Here is a 19,944-nt window from a genome sequence, read left to right as displayed (position 1 = left end):
TACTCAAAATACGTTAACACATTGTATCAAAGAGATACCAGTACCTTAAAGCAGTACTGTGCACAATAGCCAAAATATGTAATCAATCAAGTGGATAAGGAAAATGTGGTAAACACACACACAGTGGAATATTACTCAGCTATAAAAAGAATGAAATTCTACCATTTGCATCAAAATAGATGCAACTGAAGAATATCATGTTGAAAGAAATAAGCTGGACATAGGAAGACAAATACCACATGTTCTCCAATATATGTGGGAGCTAAAATTTATTAAGAAAACAATCAAAACACAAAAACAAAAAAGTAAGAAATGCCTGTGTGAATCAATATTGCTTCAAATATAATTTTGTCAAACTTTGTTTTATATCTTTCTCAAACCAATGGTTAGAAATGATATACTACTGTAGTTTTAATGATCTGTGATTATTTTAAAATTTATTGTCTATGAACGAAATGAACATCTTTTCATTTGATTATTGTTTATAGTCCTTGCTTATATTCCTGCTGAACTATGGTATTGTGACTGGTTGAAATCCTTATTTAGTGAAGCATTAAGCCATTGAATATAATGTAAAAAAAAAACCATGTTATCTCAAACATTAAAAAAAGCAAGCAAGCAAGAAAGCGGGGGCAAGATATCATTATACTAAAATTGTACCTACGAACTGCATGAACTACATTAACTTTGTTCTTCTTGTGCTAATATCATATTAATATGAGAATTGATGAGACTTGTGTTATGTTATAGATTTAATTATCATGAACTTACTGTGACCCTGAGAATTTAATGTATTAATAAATTCATTAGAATAAAGAAAAGGCGAACAAGATATCTGTCCTCAGGCAACCCACACAATTTTGAGGATGGAGACAAATAAATAAGTGAATAAGTGGGGTAAGGAGCAGTATTTTACAGTGTTAGAAGGCCATTCTTGAAGTCTGAACAAAAAATCTTGGCAGGTGTCTGTGTGCCTTTGTTGAGTGCTGCCTCCTAGAGGCAACATTGAGAAAAACAGTTTTCAATCATGACAGATGGACCCAACAATTGTGTGTTTTTCTGGTGGACAAATCATGGACAATCTCCACAGATCTGTTCCTCAGGTGGGACCAGAAGAGGAGTGTTTCAGGGTGAAAGTGGTGTCCTGTGGAGGGAACTTCTAGAGCTCTCCTTTCAGCCTCACAGGAAAATGTTTACCTAAGCCTGGGATTTCACCTTCTCAGTTGCTTCATGATGGATGGGACTTTAACCTGGTCCTTTTTTTTTTTTCTTTTGAAGAAACAAGACACACACAAAATACAAATGTTGCAATGCCTTTTTGGATAGTTTTCTTTTTTAGAAATGCGTCAGCTGGTTTCACCATCATCCAGACCTCAGTCCTATGGTTAGGGACATGTTTGGAGTCCTAGCAGGAGAGCTCAGCACAGGAGGAGGAGGTAGTGGTGATGCCCACAGCCTATCTATCCACCTTCTATCCACCCCAGCCTGGTGGAAGAGGGTGGTGGATAAGGGGTGACTGTACCCCTTGCTTAGAATTCAGGGATTCTCTGCACCCCAAGGCTGATCCCTACCATCCCACTCATCATCATCAGCCTTATAGGCAACTCTACACTTACGAACCCCATCCCACCTCAGCCACCCTCCTGTGGTGATCATCCCTCCCCTCACATCATGTAGGTTTTCCTAAATGGGGCGTTTTGAAATTGCTGGCACTTACCACCTTCCTCTCTCTACAGCCTGATCCTCTGTGATTGTGTAGATCCACAACAAGCTGTTCCATGAGCATGTTAGAAACCAAAATATCCCGACCTATTCATCATGCGGAGCTGTATTAAATTACAATAGTCAGTGTTTATTACTTGGTCTTTGTGGGCCAGGACCTGTACTATACAAGGTACTTCAAAAGCTCCTGGACAAATGCATTGAAAATATAATACATGTTTTCCACAGTTTTTTTTTCAAGTTCTCACATATATTTTGAAAAGACCACAATATTCCTTTAAAGACAATGTTCTACAGCATTTTAAAGATGAGGAAACTGAGACATGGTGAGCTGAAGTGATTATGCACAGATCACGGTTACTGTGAGGCAGAGCTATGATTAGAACTAAATCATCTCAGTATTGAAATCAAGATAAACTCTCATTTTAAACTGGGATTGCTTACAAAATAATTAATACACATTCAACTCATTAATGGTTAGAAATAAGGTTATTAGTATTATTTTTTAAACTACAAGGATCAAATTAGAGTCTTTGTAGAAAATCAAAAACTTTTTAGTGACTGTATCATTAGCAAATCAATGACCAAACTAGTGAAGTCAAATAAATTTCAATCAACCTCAGTGTTCAATGTTGTCAACTTATATTTCTCCTTAAAATCAAGAAAAGAAGTAAACCTCATAATTCAATAATTACCATGCTTCTTCATATCTGTTCTCAAATGCCATAGAATCTGCTGGGAGGAAGCAGGGCACCTAGTTTCAGCAGGCTGTTCTTTACTCATAGCCTTGTCATCAATATGTAGACTCCTGTTTGATAGGTATCTTTATTCATACAAGCAGGAACATTCACAATACTCTTGCTGCGCACTACCTTAGTTTGCCACATCTACATATGAAGCTCCTCTGTTTTGGCTGGACTGAAGCATTATATAAATACTAATAACAGTCTCTTCCAAGAAACTAAGATCTTCATCTCAATATGAATTTTGGTGACCACGATGTCACAGTACTTAAAGAAGCTTTGTTTTCTAATGGCATGTTGAAAAAATATTAATAATAAGTGAATTTCATAACTTATAGAAATAAATGATTCTGTTATAGCACCACCAATTATGCTGTCCTCAATAACTTTAAGTATAAAATGTAACTGTATAAAGATAACGTTTCTTGCCTAATTTAACTTTGTGTTCCAAACAGTATAAATGCTAAAAATGAGAAATACTTTAAAGAAACCTCATATTAGGAGCCTTGACTATCACTTAGAATAAAAGTGATAGATACATAGAAGCAGTAGAAGGAAAAGCAAAAGAAAGGAGAAAACAAATTTCTCAGCATTTTCAAAGGGAAGAATAGACATCAAAGAAAATTCTTCTGGGCTCTTTGGCCTTTAATAAATTATGGACCTTTAAATGCTTCAATATGATGCCAAAAAAAACTGCTAAAGTATACAGGAGAGGAATCAAACATTTATAACACAAATTTATTATTTTTTTTCTGACTAAAGAACAATGTTAACTATGAAACAAGTATTCAAGAAAATAAAATATAAATTGGAAATTTAATCATTAAATTGTTTCTCTCAATTTACCCTGACCCTATTTTTAGACTAGAAAGCAAACAAAAAACTTTGAAGATGATACTGAATCATTGTAGAATAGATCTAACACATGCATTTCAAGTTTCCACTTCTGGAAATCATGTTAAACAGTGTAGCATAGAGCAAAAGGAACTCATAGCATCAGGTGTAATCCTCCCCCTCTAACCTCAGAAGATGATAGAAAAAACTGACGGTTCTTCCAGGTTCTGAACCCCTAGTGCCCCCAACCCTAATTGTGGAAACAAAGACTATATCCTATCATGCAACTTTGTACAAGTTGTAATAAAATAAAGCCCACCTTTCCATAGGAAATGGTTAGTTATTTGAGAAATACCAAAATATTGCCAGGAATCCATTTTATTAATTTGCATTCGCTGTTCATAACTGACCGCATAGAAGTACCTTTGTCATTTACACCACAAATTCCCTTAACAGATTGAACATCTAAAACCTGTCAGATAAAGAGGATGTGGGACTCCCTAATCCTAGCATGTTATAGATACTAAAGGTATAGGGAGGTGCACTAAAAAGCTTTGCTCACAGAAGGCAGACCTATAAAAGAGATATTGTTTTTGAATAAAAACAAAGAACAAACTAATACCATTCTTTTGTTTCATGAACACCATAAGATAACATTGAGCCTGAATTCATTCTCTACTCCTGTGGCCAGAAAAATCACCATAAAATTTAATTTGTAACATGATATACTTTCCAGTCATTAGTTGAGATATACTTTAAAAATATTAATTAATTAATTAAATTTATTTGAGTGGTAGGAAGACACATACACACAAAGAAGGAGGGAGGGAGGACAGGAGAGAGAGAGAGAGAAAGGGTGAGAGAGAAAGAGAAAGCGAGAGAGAGAAAGAGAGGAGAGAGAGGGAGAGAGAATATCTCTACTGATTCAGTTTTCTAATGCTGGCACCAGTAAAGCTATTTCAGAATACAGGAGCCCAAATCTCTGACATGGGTGGTAGGGACCCAAGGACTTGATCCATCACCTGCTGCCTCCCAGGGTGTGCATTGGCAAGAAGTTAGAATCCAAGCAGAGCCAGGTTCAAATTCTAGTACTCCAATATGGGGTGTGGACATTCCAAGAGATGTCTCAACCAGTGCACCAAATGCCATCCTGGAGATGCTGTTTTGAATGAGTGAAAATATTCTTTTTAAAAAAAGATTGATTTATTTTATTTGAAAGGCAGAGTTACACAGAGAGAGGAAGAGACAGAGAGGGTAGAAGGGAGGAAGGGAGAGGTTTTCCATCTGCAGGTTCACTCCTCAGTGGCTGTGACAGCAGGAAATGGGCCAGACTAAAGCCAGGATCCAGGAGGTTCTTCTGGGTCTCCCTCATGGGTGCAGGGGAGCAAGAAGTTGGGCCATTTTCTGCTGCTTTCCCAGGTGCATTAGCAGGGAGCTGGATCAGATTTGGAGCAACCAGGATTCCAACTGGTGCCAATATGGGATGCAGGTGGCATCTTAACCTAGTATGCAATAGCACCAGCTCCAGATGAAAAATATTCTAAAGAGGGTTTGTGATAGCAGCCATCAAAGCAATATTCAAACACTGTTTCAAGGATGTTTTCAGGTTTAGAGTTAGCCTTCTTCACAACCTCATCAAAATGCTCAAGGAATTTTCTCGACCTTCTGCTTTTCTGTGGGCAGAAGGTAAATCTGAATTCTCTTTTCCATGGTCCAATCTGTTCTCATTATTCCAGACCCTCATCTTTCCCCTCAAGACATTGCTCAGTACAGATCTCCCTAGGGTGGTCAAAACCCAGAGAAAGATTGCCTCTCTTGTCCGGTGGTGGCCTCCCTACAACCTTGGAGTGTCTTGATTTCTTGAAAACCATCCTTCTAGCCTCATTGGTCTGAGCATGGACAGCCATTGTCCTGTCACTTCCCTCTTTAATATACTGATAATGTCTCCAAAGGCACGATATTTCTTTCTTTAGTGCACATTCCAATGTATTTACCATCCTGTGCATCTGGGTTCTGCCCTTCATCACCAAGTTCTCCTTGACAGGTGTGTGGAGCCAGATTACTCCATGATGTGAGTGCACAGAGTGGATGAACACAACTAACGGCTTCTCTAGGTGAGGTGCTCACAGGAGAAGTGGCTGCTGGCTCAGCAGTAGGAAGCTCAGGCCCCAGCAGGCAGTGGCTCAGCCTATGCAACCAGACCCTGGGTCTGTGGGACAGGGGGAGGTAGGAGGAAGGGGCTGCAGAGCCAGACCTCCAGAAAATCTTGCTGTTTGTTCCCATGGGCTTTTGGTTTGTAAGCCTGCTTAGAATGTAAATTGCATCATCATATGAAAACTGATGTTCCTATTTATATTAAATCCTGGGAGCCACACAGAGTTTCTGATGAGATTGAGGCTGCCACCTCAACCAGAGTCACTGGTCTTAGGACAAGGTGTGATTTATGCCAAAGTTTGTAGATGAAAAAAATGTACATTTTCAGCAATATTTGACAGCTTTAATGTGAAAAAGATTAAAGGGTAGTATGATAAAATAGCAACATCCATTAAAATGCTAACAAAAATTTTTTATTTATGGAACAATTAATATAGACTTGGTGCTTTTCTAGGTGCTCTGTATAACTCAATGATTGAATACTCACACCCACCTATAATGTAGATAGCATAACTATGTAACTGTGTTCATTTTATAGCTTTAGGGTATTGAAACAGAAAGAATTGGAGTAACATGTTCAACAAGTACATGAAAAAGATGACTATATCCATGTAGACAGATCAGACACCAAGGTTTTTTTCTGATAAAAGCTGTGTGGGAACTCACATGCTCACAAAAATCAAGTTTAGTTAAACATTCCAGTGGAGACTAATTTCTTCCCTAGATTGGGAATTCTATCCTGATGTGTATTAGGAATTCTAGTTGCACGAGTGAAAGCTGAGCAACAGCCGGGACCATGTCACCTATGGCAAGTTTCCTGCTGAATGGGGTGAGGCAAATTGCAGCAGAGGCCCCTCAGTGGAAGAATGGTCCACGTTCATGGTCCGATGGCATATCCCATGCTCTTGACATACCAGGTTCTGTCCTGATCTCAGGTAGAGACACAGGATTTCTGAAGATACTACAACACCACTCTTAGAATTGTATATACAGTTCCTCTCCTCCAGGGATGTCCTCTCCCGAATTCTGACTGAACTGTGTGCATTTGTTGGGTCAGGGTGAAGGTGAATTGAATCTGAAAAAATGAACAACTATATGCTTTGACTTACGCCCTTTTATTCATATATCTAATCTCAGAGCTCAAAGGGCCAGAACTCTGTTTGCCAAATGTATCCTCCTTAGAGTCCTGTAATTGTCCAATCCTTGCTTTGTGCTTCTTGCAGAACCAGAAATGGCTACAGTCAGCATAGGATTTCAGACGGCTCTCCCCTTTGTACCTGCCAAACTTAGAACACTTACCCTTTCCATATTATGTACATGACAGAGACCATTCAAGTTTAAAGGCCTATAATACTATAGAATAAGAGCTCTTTTCCTGTTTCTGCTTCCAGTTTGAGGAGAAATTTATGAAAACTCGAGAAGATTTGGAGAAGTTAAGAAATGGTAAGAACAACTGGCTACTCGGCTCACATGAGTGTATCAAATAAACACACAAGCACCAAAGGTTTAAGCATGAGTAGATGGCTTAAACACCAAGTGAGAGCTGTGTGTTTGTAATGTGGTGATTGGAATGTGGAGAGGAATAAAATGATTAAAATAGGATTGGGTTCCTTGAGCAGATCTGACAACTATCTCAGAGCTCAAAGGGCCAGAATTCTGTTTGCCAAATGTATCCTCCTCAGAGTCCTGTAGTTGTCGAGTCCTTGCTTTGTGCTGCTTGCAGAACCAGAAATGGCTACAGTCAGCATAGGATTCCAGACGGCTCTCCCCTTCCAGGGACGTTCGTTAGATGAAAGGACGAGAAATAAAGCCAACAGTTATCTTGAGTTGTTTTCTATTGCACATTTGGCAAAGTACTATCATGGGACTGACCGTGAGATGGTGCTGAATTAGCTGAAAGTCCAGGTTAGAATGTGAGGAGGGAGAGGAAGAGCAAGGGCCAGCAGCCATGGGGTCAAGGACACAGGTCTAGAGTACAGAGAGGGCCCCACGTAGAAATCTCTCTTAGGTCTGTCATTAAAGTCTTGGACATAAGACTTTGGGAACTTCTTGTTCTAAGCGGTATGTGACTTCCCTATTACAGCTTCTCCCACCTGCCGCCCAAAGTATTCATGAAGATAAACAACAAAAAAAGTAGCACTCTTTACCTTATGTAAATGGAAAATAAAAACATCAATTAAACAATAGGCAGAAAGTGAAAAGAGGATAGATAAGGAAAAGGACTATGGTGGGCTAAAAACAAAATGATATTTTACTTGAAAGGTAATTTCTCATTTTATATCTTCAGCCATTACAGTAAACACTTTTTTTTTTCCTGAAAAACTAGGATCCAGAGATAGCTCATTATTCTCTTCCTCTTTGCTTTTTCCAAAAGATGGGGTATTGATGTTCCAGCAAGCACCCATGGTTGAGATTGATGGGATGAAGCTGGTGCAGTCCAGAGCTATTCTCAACTACATTGCCAACAAACACCACCTGTATGGGAAAGACATAAAGGAGAGAGCCCTGTACGGTATATTTTCTGTTCTTACAATAGCAGATAACACGGGGATGATGTGGGGTCTGCCTTGTATGAACAGGACCATGGCAGAGGGATCAGGACCAGCAGAAGTGGGATTGTGGGCATGTCCCGAGGTCTAGTAGGGCAGAGTCATACGGACATGAGGGAAGGTGATTAGGGTAGATTTCAGTTAGTGGGATCATAGGAGAGTATGCAGTTCATGGCTGTAGACCAATGACAGAGGTTTACAAACCCTGAGCAATTAAGAAGTCAGAGGGTAGAGGAATCACGATTGCAGGGGCTCAGGCCTTTAGAGCCTGGACTCCAGTCGACAACACAGAACAGTGTCAGAAAGTTTGAACATCCTGAGATGAAGGCCTGGGAAGGAAAGGATGCAAGAAGATGTTTTTAAATTCTAGACATTATAAAAATGACAATCATAAACTTAAGTTACCAGTTGATTATATGGATGGGTCAACTTGACAAGGGTCATCAAAGGTTGGTGCCCAAGATCATGAAGTTAACTGGTACATGCCATAGAGAACTAAAGTAGCCATGTTAATTCAATATCAGCAAAGTTTTGGGGGTCTCCTTCCTATTGTGATGGAACTGTAGGGTTGAAAATAGTATCTTGTATGGAAGTATGGGAAGTGCTTCAAAAATTAGGTATAAAGTGACCAATGATGCACAAATTCAACTACTAGATATCCAAGAGAATTGAAGGCAGAGCTCCACTAATACTTGCACAGAAATAGTTATAGCAACATTGCTTACAATATTCAAAAAAGTAAAAAGTCACCAAATGACCATTGTCACTTGAGTGGATAGCAAAAAAGAGATAAAGGTCTCCTATCATATGCACTGGTTCTAACTGTATACAGACTTGCACTACTTAAGGGGATAATTTAGGTGTGGTCTCAAGAAGTGCATATAGGAATAATTTTAAATATTAGCATGTAGACCCATGATTTATGGGAACTAATTGAGAGAATTTCCAAATTTGGCATAACACTGAGCCTAGGATGTGTACCAGATGAAAGGGGGAGAGGGACATGAGTGAGCTGACTGTGCCAAGGACTCTCTCCGAGCTGATGTAGGTGGCAGGTCTTCAACCGTATGGATCATGCTACATTTGTGCACAGGACACAGCAAAGTTAAGATGAAAGCCCTATTTGTAGCATCACTGGTCACATGCCTTGTCCTACCACGTTTTCTCATCACTGTGGCTTTGAGCAGATCGTTGATGCTCCTTATACCTGTGTTTTTCATAAGTAAAACAAAATTTAATTAATTAGAGAGGCAGAGAGACAGGAGAGAAACAGAGCTCCTGTCTGCTGATTCAATCTCCAAATGCAGGCAACAGCACTCAGCTGGGGCTGAAGCTGGGAGCCAGGAATTCAACCCAGGTTTCCCACATGAGTAGCAGGAACTCAATTACTTGAGCCATCATCTGCTACCTCCTAGGTAGCGGGAATCAAGGGTGGAGTAAAAAATCGAACCCAGGCACAGCAATGTGGGATGTGGCATCTTAAACAGTCTTAACCACTAGGCCAGATGCCTGCCCCAACATACATTTTAGACAAATATCTTCCCTGGGAATACAAGATACTAATATAAAGAAAAAATCATAGCATGCTGACTGACATGTGAAAGGTACCCACTGGAGGTGAAATTCTTTGCCTTGTTTTTGAACTATGAATCTGAGGCGCAGGCACTTGACTGGTTGTTCTGTCTCTCAGGATTGACATGTATGCAGAAGGTGTGGCTGATTTGAATGAAATGATTATTATTTACCCATTTGGTCCACCCGAGGGAAAAGATGCAAGCCTTGCCCAGATCAAGGACAAGGCAAAAACCCGCTACTTTCCTGCTTTTGAAAAGGTGAGTGGAGGCTGCCTCACCTTGATGTTACTGAAAGCGTAGAGGATGTGTCAGTCCAAAGAGGGTATCTTGACAGATTGGGCTGTCACAACAAAATGATCATAGACTGTCTGGTTTATTTCTCATATTCTGGAGATTGGGAAGCACACTGTGAAAATGCTGGAGGATTCAGTATCTGGCAAAGCCCTGTGACTCAGCTGATACTTGGTTATGCCCTTGCATGGTAGATGGGACAGGGGAGCTCTCTGGGGCCACTTTTATATGTCAGTAATGCCATTCAGGAGAGCTCCACCCTCAAGACCCAATCAACTCCCAAAGGGCCCCAGCCACTAGCAGCTTCACACACACTGGGGGTTAGGATCTCAGCATATAAATTTGATAGGGGGACATGCGAGAAGACAACAGAAAAACTGTGACAGCTTCATGAAGTAATAACCTTCACTTCCACAGGCCTTTCTTAAAATGAATTTAGCACCATCAGCTTTTATAATAACCTCTATAACCCTATGTCAAGAGTGAAGAATTTAAGAGTGATCAGAGCCTCAATATACCGCCTCATCTTTGCGGTGCTGACAGTTTTGGGCACACACCATGGCCGGCTCTCCAGTCATTACAGATTCAGTACATCCCTTCTATGAAATAAAAAATCCTTATCGTAATATAATTCATCAATGTGTATGGCAACACAGCATTTGATGTTGTGTTTTGCTTTTTACCAAATAATTATCTATAGCTCTGTACACATAAATATGAGGAAATTTCAGAAAGTTTCTGGAAAATGGAGCTAAAACATAAATGTTCTTGGAATTTATGCATGCAAGAGATCTTCAAAAAGATCATAAAAAATGAGTACTATGATAAAATTATGTATGGATTTCAAACTGTTTTTCACCAAATTTAACTTATCTTTTAATTCCATTTTCCAGAAACTTCTAAAAGTACCTTTGTAGAGTAATAGATATTACCAAAATATTTTTTTTTACTTTTTTTTCCCACAGGCAGAGTTAGACAGTGAGAGAGAGAGAGAGACAGAGAGAAAGGTCTTCCTTTTTCCGTTGCTTCACCTCCCAAGTGGCCACTATGGTCAGCGTGCTTCAGCTGGCGCACTGCGCCAATCGGAAGCCAGGAGCCAGGTGCTTCCTCCTGGTCTCCCATGTGGGTACAGGGCCCAAGCTCTTGGGCCATCCTCCACTGCCTTCCCGGGCCACAGCAGAGAGCTGGACTGGAAGAGGAGCAACCGGGACAGAACCGGCGCCCCAACCCAGACTAGAACCCAGGGTGCTGGGGCCGCAGGCGGAGGATTAGCCTAGTGAGCCACAGTGCTGTCCATTAAATATTATCTCTAATTGCTGGAGCTATATGTGTTTTTCTCTTTATTCTTCATAATTTCAATTTTACTAAAATATTTTAATAAATATCAAATATTACATTGAAATCTTACTACGAAAAATTTCATACATCCAGAAAAGGTGGAATAAATATTTAATGAGCACAGGGATCCTATCAATTTCTAGCAAAATTAACATATTATCTTTGCTTTGTCACCTCTCTCTCCATCAATCATGTTATTTTTTCACACATTCCACAGTAGGTTGGGGACATCAGTGCAGTTTCCCCCTAACATTTTAGCTGCAGATTTGACACCGTATAAATTAGGAGTCAGAGCCAGTGCTGCAAAGGAGATGATGAGTTTAAGTTCACTCAGGATTACTACAAATCACAAAGACACAAGTTAGGGAAAGAGGAGACCTGTAGAGTCTGAAATGGTCTTCCCATGGGGAAGAGAGCTGTGGTGATGGGGAAGCCACTGCCCCAGGGATGCTGGAGAGGGAGCAGAATGGAGAGACAGGTCTTGAAATGTGAGCGCTGCACCCTACAGGGCGTGGGGCAGACAGCAACAGGGGCAGCAGGGGCTGAGCCCTTGGCACACAGAGAAGATGAAGGTGAGGGTGGGAAGTGTAAACACCACAGGGATGTGGGAGTGAGAGTGAAAGGGTAGCTGGGCTTTCACTGAGGAGTGAGCAGAGCCCACTTCTCCCTCTCCCTCATGACACAGGGCCCTGGAGAAAGGTCTGCATCTCCACACCCCCAGGGAGGCAGCAGAGCTGGGAGAGTGGGCTGGAGAGGCTCAGGAGGAGCAGGGGCCCAGCCTGACTGTGCCTGTGACCATGATCTGATTCCTCAACTTCACCAGGTGTTGAAGAGCCATGGACAAGACTACCTTGTTGGCAACAGGCTGAGCAAGGTTGACATTCTCCTGGTTGAACTTCTCTACAACGTGGAAGAGATCGACCCCACCATCATCACCAGCTTCCCTCTGCTGCAGGTGACCTACCTCCCAGCCTTGGATGGCAAGACTCACATCTCTCTTCTTGGCATCTAATACTTGACCCTTTGAGTGAATGACATTCTGGCCCCCAGCCTTCTCTAGGCCTGCACCTTTCACCCAGTCCCCCACATCCTCAAACTGAGTTTACAGGAACTGGTTCTAGGTACAGAAAGAAACTTGATGTACCAAGGAAATGTAGGTGGAAGCCACCCTTCGAAGACTAATTTCCTCTCATTATGAACAGGACTCAGGGTTGGTACAAACTCCTCTCCCCAGCCCCTTCTTCCACTGTGCTCTCTCTTCCTGATTTCTTTATGATTCTCTTCATCCCAGGTGTGTCCTTGTCTTTCCACACTGAGTCTATCTGAGCAGTTCTCAGCCAAGTGGTTTCATTCCCTTAGCTCTGGTTCCAACTGTCAGACCTGTTTCTGTCTGCACAGCTCTTCTCCCTCCCTCCCCTCTCACAATCCCTGCCTCTGTCTCTCAGTGTGGAAATCGGTTGTGACAAAACAGGTGCTTTTTATCTTTGTTTCCAACTCCATCTTCCCATGTCTTCATTTATCTTGTTTGGAGATGTCCTAGTTTCCTAGGTTAACATTTGACAGATGCATTGTTCTTATCATGCAAGAGCCAGGGATGTGCAGGGTTAAAGTTTAAGGAAGAAGGCAGAGATGCTTATAGATGAACAAAGTCTTAATACCATAACAGGGAAAATGTTCCTGACTGCACTTTTCTCCTCTAATCTGCATTCTCATTGCGGTCCATTTCCCAGCATCCACACTGGTGCTGATGGAGGGGTTCAGTTGGTCTTTGTTTAGCAGGGGGCAGGCTTCCTGGGCTGTGCTAATGATGGGGTGGTCTTTGCTCCTGTCTGAGGCTGTGATTTGTGCACTGCAGGCCCTGAAAACCAGAATCAGCAGCCTCCCCACCGTGAAGAAGTTTCTGCAGCCTGGCAGCCAGAGGAAGCCTCCTGTGAGTGAGGAAAGTGTTGCGGAAGGAAAGAGGATTTTCTTTTAAATAAAGCAGACGTGGACACCAAGGGCGTGTAAACCAATCTTCTGAAGTCTTGGCAGAAGTAAATTCTGATTTCAGCCATGTGAAGCTAATAATCTTTTCCAATTTGCATATATTAATGAAGCAGTAAAACTCCTTTGAGCAGACTTATTAAAAGATATATTCAATTTCATTATTGCTTGATAGGAAATCAGATTTCCAATCTCCTTCTAGGCATTTTTTTTTGGAATTAAAACATGAAAAATAAAAAAATGTTAGGTGGGTTTTTAATGACTCAGAATTGTCTGATAACATCTATCATATGGCTTATGAAAAAGTAAAAAAAAGAATTCATATCAGCCATTCTCAGATATGTACAGGAAAATAGCTAACATTCTAGAATTGGCATAATTAAATGCCCTTATTTCTGCTAATAAAAATGTTCCTTCTTGTGCATTATTGGAATTTGTGTGTTTCAAGAACTCTTCAGTGTTCTAGGAGTCTAGGAAATAATGAGGAGCAAGATAGGCCACGTGGTGTGTGCTCACCCTCACTGTGCTCCTTCATGCTCTGTGGGGCACACCCAGGAGTCTCACTCTCAGTTCACCCGGTGTCACCCAGGCCTGGGCTTCCCAGACACAGACTCTATGAGAATTGAATATAGTGAATGTTGGTATAAACGGGTTCCCCTGCGCATGTCACTGGGCCCGCATTCAGGGGTGAGGAACGATTTCTCACTTCAGCAACAAACCGAGCCCCTCATGTTCATCTCCCCCAGAAAATCAGGGCTTTGGCCCATGGAGTTCTCCTTCTCTAGAATGAGATTCCCCACAGTGGGAGAGGGGGCAAGGGTCCAGACAGACACGCAGTGTGCTCTGAGTGCAGCCTCACTTCCTTCTAGTCTCTTTTGTAGTTAGAAGAGAGGATTGTCCCCAAACTCAACTCTGAATCTCACCACCTTTCTTTACATCATACAACGAGTCCCTGTTCCCAGCATAATGAAACCTCAAACCCCCTCATTCCCACATTTCCAACCCATTCTGACCCATGAGCGTGGTGGGGCCTCTTGCTGCTGACCTTGGGCACATTGGCTCACCTGGCCTGACCACTCCTTCCCACCTGGCCACTCTTAACTCCCCACATTGTAGTTCCCCATGGAGTCTTGAGGTCTCCTGTGTGCCCTCCATAGACTCATGCCAGGAAAAGTGAAGGACACTGTGTCTTCTCCACTGTAAACCCATGGTGTGGGTCATGACTGCTGTGTCCCCCATGCTTCATCACAAGTGGATAACAATGCTTTGCTTCTGTATTTGCTGTAATCTTACCATTTAAAAATATTAAAGCTATCTTATTTATTGAGCTGCTCCTCTGCTCAGATTTGACATGAAACTATTGGGACTAGTCTCAAACAAGAGGAAAACTCTTGGAGCTCAGAGTATATGGTGGAAACTGGTATTAAATCCCTACTATTACTGTGGCACAGATATTATGTCTCTGCCAGCAGCACTGGCATCCCATATAGGTGCTGGTTCAAGTCCTGGCTGCTCCTCTTCCCATCCAGCTTTCTGCTATTGCACCTGGGAAAGCCACAGAAGATGGCCCAGCTTCTTGGGTCCCTGTACCCACGTGGGAGTCCCAGATGAAGATTCTGGCTCCTGGGTTCAGCCTGGCCCAGCCCCAACCATTGAGGCCATTTGGGGAGTGAACCAGCGGATGGAAATCTCTCTCTCTTTGCCTCTCCCTCCCTCTTTGTAACCCTGCTTTCATAGAAATAAATAAATCTTAAAAAAAAGACAATGTCAAATGTCAGAGGAAGTAGGTATGCTTTCTCTGCTTGGAACATTACACAAGGTATACATGTGTCAGAACATATGTATGATTTTTATGTGTAAATTAAAAAATACACAATTTAAAAATTATGTACGATAAGACATAATAGAGAAAATATAGCTGTAGCCATAGTAGAGTATTCCAGTCAGCATGACTGCACGAGCAAAGGCCCATAGACTTGGAAGCCGAATCTGAGGGTGGCAGAGAGGGAAGGGTAGGCAGAGTTTCTAGATTAGCATATGAAACACGGATTTCAGAGAAACCATTAATAGCTTTTTAAAATAAGATAACATGTATGAATAGATATTCAAAATATAATTTGTGGGCCGGCGCCGTGGCTCAGTAGGCTAATCCTCCGCCTAGCGGCGCCGGCACACCAGGTTCTAGTCCTGGTCGGGGCGCCGGATTCTGTCCCGGTTGCCCCTCTTCCAGGCCAGCTCTCTGCTGTGGCCAGGGAGTGCAGTGGAGGATGGCCCAAGTACTTGGGCCCTGCACCCCATGGGAGACCAGGAGAAGTACCTGGCTCCTGCCATCGGATAGGTGTGGTGTGCCGGCTGCAGTGCGGTGGCCATTGGAGGGTGAACCAACGGCAAAAGGAAGACCTTTCTCTCTGTCTCTCTCTCTCACTGTCCACTCTGCCTGTCAAAAAAAATATAATTTGTGGTATATTGATACTTAAATATTACTGGTTACTCATCTGAAATTCATGTTAACTGAGAGCTTTGTGTTTTATCTGGCAACCCAATTCCAGAGAGCTATCAAGTTTCTCATTACAGACATCACCTCTGGGCCAAGCTTACAGTGCAGTTTGCAGTTATCTTAGTCCTTGCAGCAAATCCGATAAAACTTCACAGTCAACTTAAAAGAACAAAATCCCCACTGAGTTGCAGAGGTAGTCAATTCTATCTGAAAGTTTTTGCTTACACTTTTATCACCAACCTTGAAAAGTAACATATTAACTACCTGTTTTCTAACAGAAGGCTGACTTAACATTTTCCTTCTAATCCAGTATGAAACCCTATGGCCCTGAACACTGTGGGAGTGGTGTTCCCCAAACTAGACTATTCTCTGTAGTAGGGAAGGGTTGTTCAAATAGTTGATTCACACACAGGGACTCTATTGAGTTGTTGATCAAAGAGGATGCCATTCTTTTGCAGGTTTAAGTGCTGATATTGTACATCTTTCTTCAATTCTTCACATGCTTTCTATTGGATACCTAGAAAAATAACTTAAAATGTGTCACTAGCTCAATAAAAAAACCATGATTTTTACTCACATCCTGTCTTCTTCTGTGCTTAGATCACAGTTCAAGCCTTGTTTTTCTCACAGGAGTTAAGAAAAAACGGCATTTTAGATTATTACCAGAGCTAAAGGAAGGTTGGAATTTTTGCTAAAGTTGCTTTTTTCTATTCTTTATTGACTCATCAAGGCTTTGTGGTGACCTTTGGCATGATCTTGGCCTGAGCTTCGGGACCTTGTATTTAGAAGAGGGAGAAGGTTACTGATCAGGCAGACCATTATGATAAATATTATGTGAGATAAAAATTCAGCTCCTTTTGTAATGTGACCCTTAGTCAATAGCTAAGGAAGCTGAACATGAGGACTTGAATCATTTAACTGTGGACCCTTACAATTATACACACCTTGATCACTGATGCACGCTTCACTCTCCCTTTCATTCTGCTGATCCATGCCACCTCATTTCCTGACAAGAAACTGCAACACACAAATACTTCAATCACAAGGCACAGGAGTTGATTAAGTATGTTTCTAAAGGTTAATCTTTACATTGTATGTGTTTAAAACATTTTGATGTCTATAAACTTCAAGTCACACACAGTTTTTCAGAAATAGATCAGTGGGAAGCACAAGTACATTTTTGTTCCAAATCAAACCAAAAACTTTGCAAGAATAATCTCACTGTTTCATAACAGACCTTGGGATTTGGGGAGAAAATGTAACTGTTCCTTCTCAAGTTCTGGCGCTGGGACGCCTGTGTTCAGTGTGCCCTGAGTTTCTTATCACACTTGTGATACTTTAGTTTCGTCCAGCCCTGAAGCCACTGTGTTACATTCTCTGATTCTCTGCTCTGTTCTGCCTCCCAAGCAGCTTGGGATAGAGCAAGGATCTCAAATTCCCTTGGCTGGACCCAGTCAGTGTCTGTTACCATTTACTATAACCAAATGAGCAAGCACAGGTGCCCACATCAATGCGCATAACTGCAACTAAAAACTCGTGTGAAAAGAGAAAATTGCAGCAAACACAGTGCTGCAGGTTGTGATTAGTTTTATTTGTGATTTTAGGATCAGGCAGTAGTCCAGATCAATAATGGGCTGGGGTGCCCCTCTCCAGTATACAGGTCTGCTGTTGTAAGTACTATAGGTAACAAATTGAAAGGGACTAGCACTCCGGCAAGCAGGATCATTAAGCGGCTTTCAATAAGTATCAGTTCTCTCATTCTTTCTCTTACATTAACTCCCATACATGAATTATTATCACTGATTCTCACCTTTTGTAGGCCAATAATAGTTACCTATTAGTGAATGGGGACACGAGATGGGTTTTGTGCCAATGGGTTTTGTGCCACTAGAGGGTGGCTATTGATGGGTAACAATTTGGGCCAATAAGACATTTCAGTAGCTCCTCCAGGCTTGCCATTAAACAGGCACACATTTCTTCAAGATTGTTGGTGCTGTTCACCACACATAAAGTACATTTCTGATTCCATGGTTTCATTCATTCATTTATTCATTCATGATTGGAGTAACTAGGAATCTGCTGTGGTAGGGAAGTCCATACTTCACCACTACAATGCTCAGGACAGGATGGAGTCCATTCGATGGCTCTTGGCTGCAGCTGGAGTAGAGGTAAGTCCTCAGGCCAGAGAAACACATTTAAAGATGAAATATATGGCATCTAGTATTTTCTTGAAATTATTACAAGATGGGGAGAGTGTGTGGGAAGATGGATGAAGGGACATTGTATTGAGTTGATAACTGTTGAAGCTGGGTTACAGCCACAGGGAATATTATACTTTTCTATTTGTTTTAACATATGTTTAGTTTTTCAAAATAAAAAAAATCATAGTGTACAATACTAGAAAATGAATGAATTTAAAATGGAAGAACAATCTACAAATAAAGACAGCTGGGAGTGGACAATAATAAAATGCCTGATCACCACAGCATATACAATTAAGTGGTTAATTTGTTGAGTACCTGCTGGGAGCTGAGTTCTGTGCTGGGTCCTGGGATACATAGTGAATAAGACAGACAAGGGCTTTGCCCTCTGGCAATTTACATATCTCTGAGGGTGCAGATGAGTTCATGGCTAATTAAAATGAGGGATAGGAGGAAGGACTGTCTAGAGTTAAAAGGTCTGCTTAAAAGTTGAACAGGAAATGCTAGCAAGTGTCTGTGGCACTTTTAAGTGTTTACCTCTAGAAATGTCTATGAGAAAAACACTTCTCAGTCCAGAACAGAGAGATCCTGCAATGGCTTGAGGGTTTCCCTGGGCCACTAGTCATGGACAATCTCAGGAGACCTTGTCCCTTTGGTGGGACCAGAGAACGAGGCTTTAAGGCTTTAAGAATGAGGTGGCATCTTGAGCAGGGAACTTCCAATGTGTTCCCTTCAGCCTCACAGGAGAGTGCTTCCCTAAGACTGGGATCACACTTTCTCGATTGCTTCTCTATTTAGCCTAGTTTTTTCTCAGATTTATGAAGAAACAGAACACAAAATATCCAAATACTATGGTGCCATTCTAGATGATTTTCTCCCCAGACCTTTATAACATGGTTTTACTGTCATCCATGACTCAGATTTGCTGAACAGATGCATACATATTCAGAGCCCCTGGGCAGGATGAGCTCAGCACAAGAGGTGGTGGATAGGGGTGATGTCTACTGCCCTAGGCTTCCTTTTCTTCACCCTAGATTGGTGGAAGAAGGTGATGGGCAAAGGCTGACTACACCCCTTGTTCAGAGCTTGTGAGTTATCTGTGTCCCAAGGCTGATCACTACCATCCCATCCATTACCATCACAGGCAACTCTGCACTCACCAACCCCATCCCATCTAAGTCACCCTCCTGCACTGACCACCCACCACCTCGTATGTTTTTCCTGTATTGGACACTTTGAAATTGCTGGCACACACTGCTTTTCTCTATGTATAGCCTGATCCAGTGTGCTCATGTAGATTCCCTACAGGGGCTGGAGTTGTGGCACAGTAGGTTAATCTTCCACCTGTGGGGCCGGCATCCCATATGGATGCCAGTTCTAGTCCAGCTGCTCCTCTTCCAATCCAGCTCTCTGCTATGGCCTGGGAAAGCAGTAGAAGACGGATGAAGTGCTTCGGCCCCTGCACCCATGTGGGAGACTTGGAAGAAGCTCCTGGCTCCTGGCTTTGGATCAGCACAGCTTTGGCCATTGCGGCCATTTGGAGAGTGAATCAGTGGAAGGAAGACTTTTCTCTCTGTCTCTCTTTCTCACTGTCTGTAACTCTACCTCTCAAATAAATAAATAAATAACAATCTTTAAAAGAAAAGATTTCCTACAAATTAATTCTGTCTCATGGAGTAACTTAGAAATTCAAAATTTCCTGAGATTTTTCACCATAAAGAATTCCATTAAGTTATAATAACTCTGCAAACTCCACTATTATTTTCTTCTTGGTTTATGTGAAGTAGCCCTGTTCAATGTATATTGTAAGCATCAAAATATATTCTGTTTGAGGAAGTATTCTACCCTCATTTTGTGAATTATGGAACTAAGACATGATGAGTTTTAGTGATGATGCCCAGATCACAGAGCTGTTATGAAGAAAAGCCAAAAATCAGAAAATCTTGGTGGCTGACTCCTTGGACTTCTGGTTTAATTGATTCTATTAGGTAACCTTCATAATTTTGTTAAAAGTGGTGTCCTATTTGTATTAAATACTGGTGAATACTCAGATCATCT

At 41.6% G+C, this 19,944-nt stretch overlaps 1 protein-coding gene across 5 annotated transcripts in view; it reads left to right on the top strand.

The window, feature by feature from the left end:
• LOC100353681 (glutathione S-transferase alpha I) overlaps positions 1 to 13,621 on the top strand; it is a 40,102-nt gene extending 26,481 nt beyond the window's left edge. For 3 of the 5 annotated variants that reach the window (XM_051855634.2, XM_008263054.4, XM_051855635.2), the window contains 5 exons: positions 6,845 to 6,896; positions 7,828 to 7,960; positions 9,693 to 9,834; positions 12,029 to 12,160; positions 13,061 to 13,621. In XM_051855634.2, the coding sequence (XP_051711594.1) occupies positions 6,845 to 6,896; positions 7,828 to 7,960; positions 9,693 to 9,834; positions 12,029 to 12,160; positions 13,061 to 13,180 (579 nt within the window). In that variant the 3' untranslated portion in view covers positions 13,181 to 13,621. Of the gene's footprint in view, positions 1 to 6,844; positions 6,897 to 7,827; positions 7,961 to 9,692; positions 9,835 to 12,028; positions 12,233 to 13,060 lie in introns of all 5 variants that reach the window. The other 2 variants (XM_051855636.2, XM_017345196.3) reach the window with 2 other exon arrangements.
• The last annotated feature ends 6,323 nt before the right edge of the window (positions 13,622 to 19,944 follow it).

This window comes from Oryctolagus cuniculus, chromosome 5 (assembly GCF_964237555.1).
Source record: "Oryctolagus cuniculus chromosome 5, mOryCun1.1, whole genome shotgun sequence".
In the NCBI taxonomy this organism is placed as follows: Eukaryota; Metazoa; Chordata; class Mammalia; order Lagomorpha; family Leporidae; genus Oryctolagus; species Oryctolagus cuniculus.
This window is presented reverse-complemented; position numbering and strand designations above follow the sequence as displayed.